This window comes from Glycine soja, chromosome 1 (assembly GCF_004193775.1).
Source record: "Glycine soja cultivar W05 chromosome 1, ASM419377v2, whole genome shotgun sequence".
Classification (NCBI taxonomy): Eukaryota; Viridiplantae; Streptophyta; class Magnoliopsida; order Fabales; family Fabaceae; genus Glycine; species Glycine soja.
The window spans coordinates 49887737-49904863 of NC_041002.1; the positions used below are offsets into that span (position 1 = coordinate 49887737).

At 31.2% G+C, this 17127-nt stretch overlaps 1 protein-coding gene across 1 annotated transcript; it reads left to right on the forward strand.

Moving 5' to 3' along the window:
• Positions 1-12978: 12978 nt before the first annotated feature.
• On the forward strand, positions 12979-13404 carry LOC114392551 (uncharacterized mitochondrial protein AtMg00240-like). The gene has a single exon (XM_028353763.1). It carries the CDS (start codon positions 12979-12981, stop codon positions 13402-13404), a length of 426 nt encoding a protein of 141 aa, XP_028209564.1.
• Positions 13405-17127: the final 3723 nt, after the last annotated feature.

Sequence of the window (17127 nt, forward strand, 5' to 3'; positions counted from 1 at the left end):
AGGTTCCTCGATCTCGTCACATACACGATTCAAATTAAAAAAATAATTTTTTTTGTAAGAAAAATATTAAAAATTTGATTTTAGAAAAATAAATTGATTGTTAAATATTTATTTTTAACTACTTATATATCAATAAATTTATTATAGTACGTGTTTTTACAAAAATAATTAAAAAAATAATATTAAATTATATAAAAATTTTAAAATAAAATTAACTATTAATAGAAATTCTATGCTTTTATTTTAAGTGGTGGGGCGAATTCCGATTAGGGACGGGTCTCGTAATCCCATACCCGTATTCGACTTTTGATTATAAAAAAAAATTTGAATCCGAATTAATACCCGATCAACTCGGATATTTTCTGTCAAAGTCGGAACGAATTCAAGTGAATACACACAAATACTAGTTTTTTGCCATGTCTAGATGCTATTTAATTCATTCTATCAGATTTAATAAGGAGAAGAGGGTAATAAACACCGAATAGGAAGAAAAAAAATATGACCTGGCAATAATGCCAGAGAGATGACATAGACACGCGGATTCTAGATGATTGGAAGGGAACCAATGTAATTAATAATATAATAATATTGCCACTAGATATGGCATTTGCAAATGGCAATAATTTAGTTTTGTTTCTGGTTAAGCAAATCAAAATAAATAATAATAATAAACACGTCTTTCCTACTATTGTTGATGCTTATTGGTCCCTGAAGTTTGTCAGTGAAAGTGAACACAAACACTTGACATTAATTAATTCGGAAAAAATTAATTAAACTCTAAAATCCTAAGCCATCAATTTTTTTGAGATTTAAAGAAAAAAGAATAAAATATTTTAAGATATGAGATGAAGATAATAATAAATCGTGTGTGGCTAATATTTCTTAAAAGTTAAACATCCAGAAGTGTATGAGGGAAAAAAACAAAGATAAATAAAAATAAAAAATGTGACAAATAATGTAAGAAAAAATAATTTAGATGCAGGATGTATAAGCCAGCATCCTTAACCATTAAAAAACTTCAAACAAATCTTGCTATCTTGTTACCTTTAATCATAAAGTGAAGCTAAGGGTAAACAAGAAAAGAGCAAGCAGCAATGATTTGTGTTGTTTTGTCAGTCAAACCATCTGTTACTTAGGCTGATGAATAAGATGAGAAAGACATGATAGGTACAGTGATGATAAAATTAAAATAGTGTGGCTCAAGGCCCAGCGATAAAAAGTATCAGAAAAACTATAGAATATCTGAGTCATCTGATATCACAATAAAAAATGGAATCGAGACAATTATCTCCTTCTATACTAGAATTAAAATATATCACTTTCTTTCATTTTCTATTCTTTCAAATTTCAATTAGACTTTTGTTTATTAAAAAAATCATTCTCCCTTTTAAATATATTTTCATATATTATATTACTTTGTAGTTAACTAAAAAAAATATGAATAGTCTCAAATCATTCTTTTGATTTCTATTTATATACTTAATATTAACCGTAATTTAATTTATATTTTTATATTTATTTTTAAATTACATTTTAAATTTTTTAAAGAAATTATTAATATGTTTTTAACAGAGAAATTATTAATAGTTAAAATAGCATTATATTATAATTTAAATTGCAATATAAGACTATTTTTAAATATCATAAGTTATTATAAATTTAAACTATTTTAATTATCATAAATTTTAAATATAATTTTCAAATTTAAAAATATTTAATTATTTTCAATTTTATTTATAATGAATTTATAAAAATTTATCTAATATGAATTTAATTTATAAAAATAAATACCAATTCGTGTACCAACAAGTCATTAACTTGATTTTTTAAGTAAAGTCTTATTCAAATCTTATCTTATTCAATGCATTAGTTAAAATACTGATCTGAAAAAATAGTTTTTGCTATGCTAGCTATTTTTAAATATAAAGAATATAAAAATGTGAAGAAAATTTCATCAATGATTGGTTTATTTAGAATTGATGGCTTGTTGACTGTTACGCTAGGATATATTTATACGGTTAACCTAATAATCAACCTTCTCTCATTTTCAGCCATATTATGCTAAAACCCGTGAAGCATATTTCATGTTGCATTATTTTTATTTTTATTTTTTTACGAAAATTTAAACCTATGACTTTGATGTATTTAAATAAAAGAGAATTTTTTTAATTAAAATAAAATATAAAAATCTCATAGGTCAAACATAAATTTTTTTTTATTTTTTTCTTTCTTCTGAACCAAACACATCCTTCATGGATATTATTTGGACTCTTCCACTAGACCGATCGTTGTGGTTCATTACTTTTATTATCCTTTGAAAGTTTGAAATTTTGCAATGAGGAACCACTTGGGCACAGACACATGCATGACAGCATAACATGGTCTACCAACCACAACCAGAACCAGAACTAGAACTGTGTAGAGACTGTAATGTAGAGTGTAAAGACATTCACATTGATGTGACAAAGATGGAGAGAACGTTACCTTACTGTGACCGCTGGGTTATCTAATGATCAGTATGTGACAATAATTTCCACAGTATATATATATATTGCCATATTAACCCACCACGCTTATATATTCAATGATGGTGATGGTTGGTTACTGATGCATGCATGTATGCTCGAGGATAAGCTGAAACGTAATAAATAGCTGGCGGCCAAGAATATATTTGTTCTTTTTCAAGTGGTATTCATTTCAAATTTTGACTGAAATCGTTTTAACAAAATTGTTGTTAAGATAATTAATTTGAAAAGGTTAATGTAAAAATTATTTGATATTAAATATATTTTAAAATAAATATAAAAGAATTGATTTATACTTGACCGAATATCATCAAATTGCAAATTGTTTAATAGATAAAATAAAAATCTACTTTAATATAACATAAGTAATTACTTTTTTAACTTATTTATAAATATTGTTTGCTTTAATCATATTTTAATAGTTTTTAATGGTGGGAATATTAATTTGAATAGTATTTTCAATTTAATTTTTAAATGTTTAATTAATAACATCTTTGAATGATTCTACATTTTTTACTATAAAAATGAATATATAGTCCTTTTTATATTTTAATAAATTTAAATATTCAATTAATAATATATAAATGATTATACAATTATTGTCATATTATTGATTTTTATTTTTTTCATATGGCACTTTTTCTAATTTTTCAAAGCAAATATAATTTATTTTGAACAAATAACAATAATACATTTTATTTTATTTATTGATCATTAAGAGACAAAAATAATAATATATCACGATAATATATATTTTATAAGAGTAATTAAATCATTTGATATATTTTTCTCAAAATAATAAAGCTATTGTTTTCAATTTTAAATTAATTACATATTCTATATTTTATTGTTTTTATAACTTTGTTTTTTCTTAATTTGAGGTCCTCGCTCTTGGTTGTCGACTCTCACACTGTGGTATTTTATACGGTAACATTTCACTCAACAATCCTTGTTAGTATGAATCCTTTGCAGGTAATCTTTTTCAAGACTTCGACAACCAACTTGATATTGCCCGACTAATAACACAAGACTTTTCCGTGTGTTTTGTCCTCATTCGCATATTTTTTTAGAAAACTTTCTAGAAGGTTACTCATCTCAAAATTATTTCAAGTCAAGCATGCTTAACCATGGAGTTCTCAAGTGATAGGCAACTAAAAAGTAAATGCATCTTGTTAGTATAGGTAGTACTAATTAATTTCTTTAAGTCATTGTCAATTGTACATTCCCATACCTGTACAACATCTAGATCTCTCTCATTCTGGTGTGATTCGTTTGAAGTGTTACATGTCCACCAGCTTTCATTTGGTTCGTCCTCGAATCATACCATATTGAGAGAGATATATATATTTTGATATCATTTGTAATATCCCTAATTGTCGACTTATCGGTGACTTTCACACTTCGATACTTTACACGGTGACACTTCACTCAACTCCTTGTTGATTAAAACCCTCGGTAAGTAGTCCTTTCGGAGAACTCGACAATCTACTTCTAAGATCAATGACTGTTCTCACAAATCAACACATGATTTTTTTAGTACGATTTGTCCTCACACACATTCCAATAAATTTTCCAAAAAGTCTCTCATCTCATAATTTCTCTAAGTCAAACATACTTAATTATAGAGTTTTTAAGTGATAGACTATCGAAAAGTAGATACATCTTATTGGTATAATAGTACCAACTAATTCTTAAGTCATCATCAACTATATAATCTTATACATGCACATTTTGCATCCTTCGTGTAATTCGTTCAAATGTTACATAAAGAGGCAATAATAATAATAATATATCACAATAATATATGTTTTATAAGAGCTATACAAAATATATATTTATAAGAGCGATTAAATCATTTGATATATTTTTCTCAAAATAATACAAGTTGTTGCTTTTAATTTAAAATTAATTACATATTCTATATTTTATTTTTCTTATAACTTTTTTTTTCTCAATTGGAGGCCCAAAAGGCCATAAAATTTTTATATTTTGATTTTAATATTTGAATGACACACATATGTTTTTGCAAGTCATAAACCTTATTTTCTTTTTTGTTCACAAAACTAAACACGATGGACGCTAGCAAGACAAATTCTACTATGCGAAAGTAAAACATTTTCACACGATATGAAAGTGAAATAGAATAGGTTGTTGGCTGAGTTCATTTTAAAAATCAAACGTTCTTGTTTTTCTTTATTTTTTATTTCCTTTTTACCTTTTTAATTCTCTTTTCTGATTTTGTCCCCTCTTTTCTTTCATCTACCTCAAGCTCCTTGTGGCCTTACCTTACCTACTATGCTACCCCACCGATTCTTTCACTCTCACACATGAATCCAACAAACACTAATTTCACAAAAATCACACCCGTCAAAGCATGTAAAAGACCAAGATTTGATTTGAAATAACTATAACTATTAAATTTATGAATTGTTCATATTCTGTATGAAACTAACTAAGGTTATAATCAAAACTAGAATTGAGAATTATTGGAAATTGGCCTTGTAACATGATGTGCAACAAAGAGATTAGGGGAACATACGACATTTACCACTGTGACTTCTGTCGTGAACCACTGTGCGCCGTCGCCAAAAGGGATTTCTGGCAGTGGTGTTTTATTTTTTACTTCTTTCCTCCTTTCCTCTTTTCTTCCTCTACTTCTCTTCTCCTTTCTCTTAGATCATTGTGCACCATCGTGAAAAGCATTTTCCAATGGCTTTTCCTTTTTTTCTCTTTCATCCTTTTGCTTTTCTCATTCATTCTTTTATTGTATCCCATGACCACCAATGACACCACACCAACAATGTCACCTTGCACCACCACTTTCTCTTTCTCGCTCTCCCACATGGATGAAGCAGCAGTGACCAACATATAGTTGAAGGGCGATGATTAGGTTTTGCATGTTACGGTTGTGGGTGTCGTAGGGGAAGAAAACAAGATTGTTGGAAAAAATGATTGTGATGATCCAGTGTGTTGATCATGACTATTGAGAAGATGTAACTTATTGGACAAGTAACTTCAATAACTTAAGAGGGAGGGTGAATTAAGTGTTACAAAATTTCTCACTAACAAATTTTAACTCTCTTTTTAAATTATATATGATAGGCTCAGAATGCACAAGAAAAAGAAACAATCAATTTAACAATATTATTTTAAATGCGCAAGATAAAGTAAACTACACTATAATAACTAAAATTAAATAAAGGAAAAGAATTGTAAACTCGATTTATACTGGTTCAATCACTTTCCGTGTTTAGATTAATCATGATGGTTGAGAAAGTGTAACTAAATCATTCCAATACAATAAAGAGAAAGGAGAAGACATGGAAAAAAAAGAAAGAAGAAGATAGATAAGAATATGATGGGAAAGAAACTAAAAAAAACTATAAAAAAAATGACAACCATAAATCTTTGAATTAAATAATCAAACAAATACAAATTACTTTCATACGTAAAACGTTTTACTTTCGCGTAATTAATATGGAAAGCTGGGGAGAAGAATCAAATATTTGCATGATTCATGTATGGTTTGTCACGTTCAATCTTGGCTTCACGACGTGATTAGATTGGAGTGACCCTTTTGCATTTGCAAAACGTACTAAAGCGGAATTGACGCCAATCATGTCCATAAACCCAACAAACAACAAAATCTTCATTTAATAGAGATACTTCAAAGTAGAGACTAAAACTTAAATAGAAAAATAATTTAAAAACTAAGATCAATCAAAATTTTAATTGAGGAATTAAAAATAAAAATTTAAAATAATTGAAAAACTAAAAATATATTTTTTTACAATAAATTGGCCCGATTAACGAAGGATTACTGTCATAATGACACTGGTTAAAAAAAGGTTTAAATATAAGTGAGCCTTTCACCGTTAGGTTAAATCAAGTTCAATAAACCCATTGATCATACTAAATCACATGATAAGAGCTTAGTAAGATTTCTTCTTTAAAAAACATTATTTTTTATCAGTGCTTACTAAAATTTATCAAGGATTCCTTAGCATTCTCGTCTACGTAAATAAAAAATAATAGTAGTTTTTTATTAGTTTTTTTTTCCCTAAAATTCGTTAACATTAATAATTTATAATGTATCGCAATGATGATATTCGTGATGACAAAGGGTGCACAATGATTGTCCACCTGAATCATGTCTTGGCTTTTTTGTCACAATATTTTATATATGCTTCCCTCAATCATTTAATTTTGCATTAGTCTTCTAATATACCCATATTAAAAACTTGTCACCACAATAACCTATAGAAATCTAAAATTAAATTGTGTGAAAATTACATAATTAAACGGATAAATAAAAATAATAATGCAAAATTAATGGGTAAAGAAAGAATAAAAACATAGGCAAGGAAAAAACTTATTATTCCATCAACGTTTTGGTCATTTTCATATTTGTAACATGACAAACTTATACGTGCGTCTAGTTAGTAGTCATTATAGGCAAGGGAAAAACTATTCCATCAATGTTTTGATCATTCTCATTTTTATGACATGACAAACTTGTATTTGTGTCTAGTTAGTTGTAACTCAAATAATCAACGCGCCAATTCAACATTTCTAACACTAGTTAATAATAGAAGGATTGATGATTTACGATAATTTTTATTATTATTTTAGGGATTAAATTGAATGATGACTACAATTTTAAGACTTAATTGATTAACAATTTACCATTCTAAATATTATTTTGTCATTTACTTCGTATTAATTATAGAGATTAATGTAATTTATTAGTGTAATTCCGAAACTAAATTTAGAAATGCGAATAACACATATTCTAACATATTTTTAACACACTTTTTATTATTAATTAAAATTTATTAAAAATTATAAATTTTAATAGATGTCACTTAAGGGGTAAATGTCAATCAATTTTTTTTTTTGATATGATACGTAAATGTCACTCAATTAATGAGTAATAAAATGTGTTTAGAAAGAATGTACTCTCAACTAAATTAGTACATTAATTCATTCAATTTTGATCTATTGTTTCACTTTTACTACCCATAAAAAGTAATGAATGGGCCTGAAACTGACACGTATGTTCCCTTCTCTTCCTCCATTTTTTCCTCAATTTGCCCACACCTTCATCCTTCCAACAAAGTCTTAGTCAAGAAGATGCACCAGCAACCACGTGATTCGTGAAGGATACCAACGTGAAACTTAATTTATTAATAATGTAAGAACAGCGAACGCACGTTCTCTAATAATAATAGAATACTTACCCTCGTCGGATCTAACTGCATTATTGTACGTCCCTGACAAGTTAGGGGATATGCATGAAAATCATATTTTGACTTTTGAGAATAGAAAACTAAAATAAAAACAGAAAGCATCACCAAATAAGACCTGGAGGCAAAAAGTAAAATAAAATAAATTGCATCCCGTAACATCTCGCCCAAAGAGAAAGATCGAGAGATTATGAAATTGTACCATTCATAATAACTCAAAAGAAATTAATTAATTTTACCTATATTGATAAAATATATTTATTTTTTTTATTGTTTATCACTTAAAAATTTTATAACTAAACATACTAGACTTGAAGTAGTTTTGAGATCATGATTTTTTGAAAAGAAAAGTATTATGTTAGTTTGTAGGGAGTCATTGATCGTAAAAGCCACAGTCAAAACATATTCACATATTCTTGAGGTCTAGGAAAAGAATTTTAACTAATGGAAGATTCTGAAGAAAAAAAAGAAATCTAAATGTATAAAGTACAAGTAAGGGTGAACTATCAAAACGTTGACAATTAGAGACATTAGACATCTGTTTACATGCATTCCGTGTAGTTTCTTAACTCATTCACTATATATTTATAATATATATTTTTATAATAGAATAACTTTTTTTCATGGCGGAGATTATATATAATATTGGAAAAATCATTGACAATCCAAATCCAAGTGCATGAGATAATTGAGTTCATTATAGTTCGTCCCTCATTAATTTTTGTTTTAGTGGTCTTTTGTTCTCTATTTTTATTAAGTAACTATATAACAAATAAAATACCACATTATATATATTGCTATACAGATGAATAAAGAATCAAAACAAACCAAAAATTACATGGACAGAAAATAATGGCTTCGGGGAGCCACATAGGTAGGGGTTCCCATATTGGATGGGGAGAAGCTATTCGGATTTGACTAGGGATATTCGTAAGCAAATCTAATTCAATGCCAAAAAAAATTGAACAAACTAATTATAAGGGTTTTTAAAATTTTTTAAAATTGATTCAATATGACGTAAATTGAATTTATTGTACATGTATAAGTTTATTTATAAAATTGATCAGTAAACAATCACTTTTACTCGTTTAACTTGAGTGATTGACTAATTGCGCACTTACAAATATATATATTTTTTAAATATTCATACTTTCAGATACTAATATGGTGGTGTTATATTTTAGGAACCCGAGTAATGTTTTGTCTTGTTCAAAACCAAATCAATTGATTAGGTAGTAAAATAATATATATATATATATATATATATATATATATATATATATATATATATATATATATATATATATATATATATATATATATATATACTAAAAGTGATTCAATCAAACTAACTCTTAGCAGTATAAACAGATTTAACAGAAATAGTTAGTGAGCTGAATTAGTTAGTTAGTTTTTTCAGTTGTAACAGAACTCAAGTTGCAGATGTATATAAGCTTCACCATTAATGAATAAAGGCTGCAAGCTGTAGCTGATCATTTCTTTCCGATAGTCATAAGCTTCCATCTATATGCTGTCCTATTCCTTCTAACATGGTATCAGAGCTCTTCTGACGGAGAGTTCTGCTGCGCATACCCTTCTTCCTCTTTTCTCAACTATCCACCATGAACGAAGCTTCGATCAATAATACAGAAAGCTACCTATACCTTCATCCAAGCGAGAACCCGGCCATAGCTCTCGTTTCCCCAGTATTAGACTCAACCAATTACCATTCATGGAGTAGGTCCATGGTTACTGCGCTGAGTGCCAAAAACAAAGTGGAATTCATTGACAGAAGCGCACCTGAACCGTTGAAGACAGATAGAACCTATGGAGCTTGGCGCCGGTGCAACAATATGGTCGTATCGTGGATAGCACACTCGGTGGCCACATCCATACGACATAGTATACTCTGGATGGACAAAGCTGAGGAGATTTGGCGGGATTTGAAGTCACGATATTCACAGGGAGATCTTCTGCGAATCTCCGACCTTCAGCAAGAGGCATCAACAATGAAGCAAGGTTCACTTTCAGTCACGGAGTATTTTACTCGTTTGCGTGTAATCTGGGACGAGATTGAGAATTTCAGACCGGATTCGGTCTGCTCGTGCAACATCAGGTGTTCATGTGCTGCTTTCACCATCATCGCACAACGCAAGCTTGAAGATAGAGCCATGCAATTCTTACGAGGTTTGAACGAACAGTACGCTAACATTCGTTCTCACATGCTTCTCATGGATCCTATACCCGCCATATCCAAAATCTTCTCTTATGTAGCTCAACAAGAAAGACAACTGCTAGGGCACGCAGGACCAAACATTAACTTCGAACCCAAGGACATCTCCATAAACGCGACGAAGACGACTTGCGATTTCTGTGGGCGCATTGGACATGTAGAAAGCACCTGTTATAAGAAGCATGGGGTGCCTGCAAGTTATGATGGAAGAAACAAGAATAACAATGGAAGAAAGACGTGTACCCATTGCGGCAAGTTCGGACACATAGTAGATGTTTGTTACCGGAAACATGGATACCCGCCGGGATATAAACCCTATAGTGGAAGAACCACCGTAAATAACATGATAACAATGGAAGATAAAGCTGCAAATGATCAAGCTCAGCAACATGGGTCACAAGAGGTTGTTCACTTTTCTCCTGAGCAGTACAAGGCATTACTTGCCTTAATCCAGCAGCCGTCGGCAGGAAGCACGGCGCAGTCCAAACAAGTTGCATCAGTTTCCTCGTGCACTGTTAACACACCCTTAAACCCAGGTAATTCACTCTCTACCCAAACGCATCACACCTCCTAGATCCTAGATTCGGGAGCAACGGATCACGTAACCTGTTCTTTGCATAATCTCCATTCCTACACGCAAATTCACCCGATCGCAGTGAAGCTTCCAAATGGTAATCTCGTTCATGCTACTCACACAGGAACCGTACATCTTTCACCCAATTTAATCTTACATAACGTGCTCTACATACCCACTTTCACATTCAATCTTATTTCAATATCAAAACTCGTATCATCTAATAATTATGAACTAATCTTTTCTTCTACATCATGCATTTTGCAGAAAGCGAACAATCATATGAAGATTGGTATAGTTGAAGCAAGGCATGGTCTTTATCATTTGATACCAAACCAGATAACTACCAAGGCCATCTACTCTACCATTACTCATCCTAGTTGCAGCATCATCCCCATAGACTTATGGCATTTTAGAATGGGACACCCATCGAATGAAAGGCTACAATGTATGAAAAACTATTATCCTCTTTTAAGTAATGATAACAATTTTGTTTGCAACACATGTCACTATGCAAAGCACAAGAAAATCCCTTTTTCATCTAGCAACTCGCATGCATCTCATTCTTTTGATTTACTACATATGGACATATGGGGTCCATGCTCAAAACTGTCCATGCATGGTCACAAATACTTCCTAACCATTGTAGACGATCACTCGAGATTCACGTGGATACATCTTATGAAATCCAAAGCGGAAACGCGACATATAATCATTAACTTCATCGTTTTCATTGAAAGACAATATAACGGCAAGGTTAAAACTATAAGGAGTGATAATGGCGTAGAGTTTCTCATGCATGAATATTATGCATCGAAGGGGATCGTACACCAAACCACGTGTATCGAAACCCCAGAGCAAAATGGTATCGTAGAACGCAAACATCAACACTTGCTCAGTGTCACACGAGCACTCCTCTTTCAGGCAAATTTGCCACCTGCTTTTTGGTGTTATGCCTTGCCGCACGCTGCATTTCTAATCAATTGCATTCCCACACCATTCTTAAATAACATTTCACCTTATGAAAAATTGCATAAACACCCCTGTGATATATCCAATCTCCGTGTCTTCGGGTGTTTGTGTTATATCAACACAATCAAAGCAAATAGGCAAAAATTTGATCCCAGAGCACACCCATGCATTTTCATTGGCTTCAAAACTCATACAAAGGGATATCTTGTGTATGATTTGCATTCTCACGATGTTACAGTATCAAGAAATGTTACTTTTTACGAAAATCATTTTCCATACTTACCTAATACACAACATCTAAACTTAGATAACACCATTCCGTCTCCATCTCTGACATCCTTCTCCGGCAAAGACCATGACCAACCAGAAGAAAGCCACTCATCTCAACCCACAAAGCCAATACACTCTTGTGATGAACATTCAACCAAACCAGACCCTTCACACCTTAGACGTTCAACACGATCAAGACATTCCCCAACATACCTTCAGGATTACCACAGAGTTCTTGCTTCATCTACACCAGAAGCTTCAGTGATTGTTCGTTATCCACTAAGCTCCGTACTTTCATACTCACGCCTCTCACCTGCTCATAGGAACTTCGTGATGACCATTTCATCAGCCACAGAACCTTCATCATACGCCGAAGCCTCTCGCCACGACTGCTGGGTTAAGGCGATGAAGGCCGAGTTACAAGCTTTGCAGATGAATAACACTTGGAGACTCACACGTCTTCCTCCTCACAAGGTAGCTATCGGATGCAGATGGATTTACAAGATTAAATATCGGGCTGATGGTTCCATAGAAAGGTATAAAGCACGCTTGGTGGCCAAAGGTTACACTCAAATGGAGGGGTTAGACTACCTCGACACATTCTCTCCGGTGGCAAAACTCACTACCGTTCGTGTTCTTCTCGCGTTAGCAGCACAAAATCACTGGCACTTGCGACAATTGGATGTCAACAATGCGTTCCTCCATGGAGAGCTTGAAGAGGAAGTATATATGCAAATTCCACCTGGACTTGAAGTTGAAAACCCAAAGCTTGTTTGTCGTCTTCAACGTTCTCTCTACGGGCTTAAACAAGCCAGCCGACAATGGTTTACCAAACTATCAAGTTTCTTAGTCTCCCATGGGTTCCAACAATCTAACTCGGACCACTCTCTTTTCTTAAAGCTCACTAAGTCAGCCACTACTATACTCTTGGTGTACGTCGATGATATCATACTCACAGGGAACAGTATGCTGGAAATACAAGATATCACCACCCTCTTGGATTAAACATTCAAAATAAAAGATCTTGGTGACTTGAAGTTCTTTCTGGGACTCGAGATTGCCCGTACCAATCATGGAATCCATTTATGGCAACGAAAATATGCCTTAGACATTTTGTCTGATTCAGATATGCTAGGATGCAAGCCACACTCGACACCCATGGATTATTCCGTAAAATTGCAGATGCACTCAGGGAATTCTCTTTCTGACGAGTCCTCCTCTTCCTATCGAAGGCTCATCGGAAGATTAATATACCTCACCAACACTCGCCCAGATATTGCGTACGCTGTTCAACAGCTCAGCCAGTACATGTTGGCTCCTACCACTACTCATCTTCAAGCTGCTTTTCGTATATTGAGATACCTCAAGGGCTCACCAGGATCCGGGCTCTTCTTCGCAGCAAACGGGACTCCCCAACTCCGAGCTTTCAGTGATTCAGATTGGGCGGGGTGTAAAGACTCTCGCAAATCCACCACAGGGTTCCTGGTCTATCTGAGTTCTTCACTCATCTCGTGGCAATCAAAGAAACAGTCCACCGTCTCCCGCAGCTCCTCCGAAGCCGAGTATGTGAGCTGCAATGGCTAACGTATGTTCTCCAAGACATTGGTGTAAATTCCTCCCACAGAATTCCTACCACACTAACAAATATTTCTAATTTTGACAATGCAGAAAAAATGAAGTCAAGAAACAAGAAGTAAATTTTCTATCTCGAAATGACTACTAGTAAACGTTAAAAAAAATCATAAAGGTATTAAAAAATGTTTGATTAAAATTAATTTATAAACAGTGGGATTTGGAGGCACTATACGTGATGTTCAGGGTCAATGGAAATCGTTGGATATCAAGGTTCGTGTGGCTTCTTATATTAACAAGTTAATTGTAAGCTTAGCTGTTATGCCTTATCTGTTGCTTGGGCGAAAGGAATTAATTATGAATCAGATAGGTGAGTCTTATTCCTAGTTAGCTTAGCTATCACCCTCATCTTTGACAGTAACAATGATTTATATCCTTATGATCCTTAATTCAGAAGATTTAATACTTTTTTTTTACTTGGTATAACTACTATAATTAAGATCTTAGACTCTTTAATTATATTCAAAGTATTCCCACAATCTTTAATTATATTCAAGGTATTCAAACCGACATTTCTTTATATTATACAAAAATCAAATTAGATCCTCCTCACAACACTTCCTTTCCTTCTCTTGGCTGCTAAATTTTTATTTGGAAAATATTAAAATGTCTTTGAAATCAAAATTTTAGTTTAGAAGTTGATTATTCGTAAAAAAAATATCAACAACCTAAAATATTTGTTTAAAAATGGTTATCCATAAGTAATTAAGCTTATGTTTGGAATAGCCCATTTGAAATAGTTTTTAGTTTTTAATTAAGTATCAAAACCAAATTTTAGTTTGCAGGATTTTCTTTTTATTTTTAATTTAAAAATTTGTTATAAGTATCTTAGAATTTTCCTTTAAAAGATTCACTATATAATTTCTCAATAAGTAAAGAAAAAATTCAAGTTTTTTTTTTACGGATTCCTTAAACTAAGCGTCTAAGCCCATATCCAATCCAGGAAAGATAGTGAAAGTAAAGCAAAGACAATTTATTTGTGTAACGGTTTTAAATGTGTTTGGATAACATGAACATAAGTAATTTCATTTTAAAGCAATAAGGGACTTATTTTCTGTTTTCTTATCTTGAAAAGTGAAAAATTCCATTGAACATGATATTAAAGGAAACCAAACACAAATAAGAAAAAAAATACAATATACTGAATGTAGAAGTAAAATCAATTCTAACCTTGGTTGAATAATGCATTATTAATTGTAAATCAGTGTCATCAATTTTCACGAATAAAAAACAAAATTAATGTCTTTGTAGAATTTATGTGCCTACACCTACAACACAATGCTGACAATTGATCAAAATTGAGACAGAATCATCTTTGCTACGTACACGGGTGTGCATGATTGAGACAAAACGAATAAATATATACAGGTACCTTCTTAAAAATATTTTTAAAAAATCTTGATCATAAATAACACAATTCTGATGCATACGTAATTGAAAGTTTTATTTTATCTAAAAAAACATACATGTGTAATTGGTGTAAATAATCATAGCTTGATTGAACAGTACTATCAGTAAGTGGAACACTGGCACCCCATATTGAGCCCCTAGTCCCTAATATGACATGACATTGTATGTATTATCAATGTTGATGTTGATGCATGGTTGCTTTGTTGCCATGCATTAATTGGCACTATGAGTATGACTCTATGAAACCCACAAGGCTACAACCATGGTGCCCAACAACTGTCAAATTTTTTCACATATTTTTGACACCCACGAACCAATTTAACTACAACGACTATGTGAAGTTTCCCCTTAATTTGGATTCGGCATCAGAAATTGGGGCTAACAAGAAGGCTGGCCTTATATATATATATATATATATATATATATATTAAAAAAATTGTAGTCCTCTCTATATATTTATATTTCAGCACTACTCAACTCATTGCCAACAAGGAATATTTAATATATGTACCCAAAAAATGAAATATTTAATATCAAAATTTTAAAAACCAACTCTTTTTTTTTTTTTGCAATCTCACACTTCAAGCTTTATCTAGTTCACTAGTTGTTGATCATGCAGTCAGTTTTTGTCTTTTTGATACATCACCATAACAATTGTATAAAGAAAGCAGGCGAAAAAGACATTGATCGTGGTGAAGTTTTAAAGGGGGGGTTTTGTGCCTCGGTTAATTAAAAAAATAAAATAAAAATAAAGGTAAAGATATGTGCACTTCAATTTTTTATTGTACTATATTTTGATGCCTCAATTAGAGCAGGATCTAGTACAAATTTTGCTTGTAGTTCTTCATTGTTAGGCCATTTATAAATATGATTTTATGAATTTGCATGAGACTTGTGGTTCATTGATTTAACAAGTATGAGCGATTGTTACATAACCACTACATATTTTAAGAAGATTCTTCTACAATGGATTAAGTTTCCCAAATAAATGTCAAATAAGTGGTGGGTATTATTTATATAAATGCAAGCATATTTCTCTTAGAATAATATTTATAATTTTTCAATTAGTCTTTTTTTAAAATATTTTCAGTTTAATGTTTATGCAAGTATAAAACAGTTATATGCTGTTATCTAATCATAAATTACTATTTGAATTATTTCAAAATAATTATTTTAAATTTATCATTATAACTGGATAACTCTATGTAATTTTTCACACGATTAATATATAACTCTTTTTTTAAATACTTTTTTTGCCTAAATTTTAAATTTTCTTCATAGTTGAATTTTTACTCAATAATAATATTGCAATAATAGCTTTAACATAATTCAAAAAGTTAGATCAATTGGTTCATTCAATGAATTAATTAATCAGTTCAAGTAACTCTCAAAACTATTAAAACATACTTTCTTATTTGGGGTCAACAATTTTTTTAGTTTTATTTGACAAAAGGGTCAACTACTATTAAACCATGTTTAATTACTAATTACTATTTCACCATCATATTGAGTATAAGTAAACACATGTTAGGGCACATTGGCTATTGTTATATTCACTTTTTAGCAAAGTACATCCTCCGCCTTCTCGCTCTCTCTTTTGTTTTTTTTTTTATAAGTTAAATTACTTAAAATAACTTTTTTCTTTTTCATACCTTCTTCTCTCCCTTGCACACTTCCTCTTTCCTTCTCTCTTTCATGACACTCCCTCCTCTCTTTTACTCTCTTCACCCCCTTTGATATTCCTTTATGCCCCTTTTGCTCAATCTCTTGTTATAGCATTAGGATTTTTCCATCTTCCAAACTGTAATTTAGTATGTTTACACTCTATTACTTTTCTTCCTTGTTTTAATTTTATCCACTCATGTAACACCATTAATATCTTATATGTTTAAGTTGTTGCAGCGAAGCACCTCTTAGAATTGTTCAAATTGAATGCTTTCTCCACTTCAATTGTTTGACCATTGTATAATTTTTCATTTATATAGAGTTTTTAATAGTCCTATTGTTCTGCTTAATTTTTTTTTGTGGATATTTTTAACATTTTGAAAAATATTTTTTGGAACATAATTTATTTTTTAGTATTCCAAAAAGTACTTTATGAAACACAAAAATAGTATTTCGAGAACTACTTTTCAAAATATTAAAAATAAAATTGTGTCCCAAAAAATACTTTTCGAAATATTAAAAACAAAACATTATTATGGAAAAGTACATTCTAGAATAATGATTATGTATCTATGTTATGGGAATAAAAGGGTAAGTGGA

Bases quoted from the DNA above. Each gene is read 5' to 3' on its own strand.
- LOC114392551 (XM_028353763.1), top strand. From the start codon at position 12,979: ATGGATTATTCCGTAAAATTGCAGATGCACTCAGGGAATTCTCTTTCT.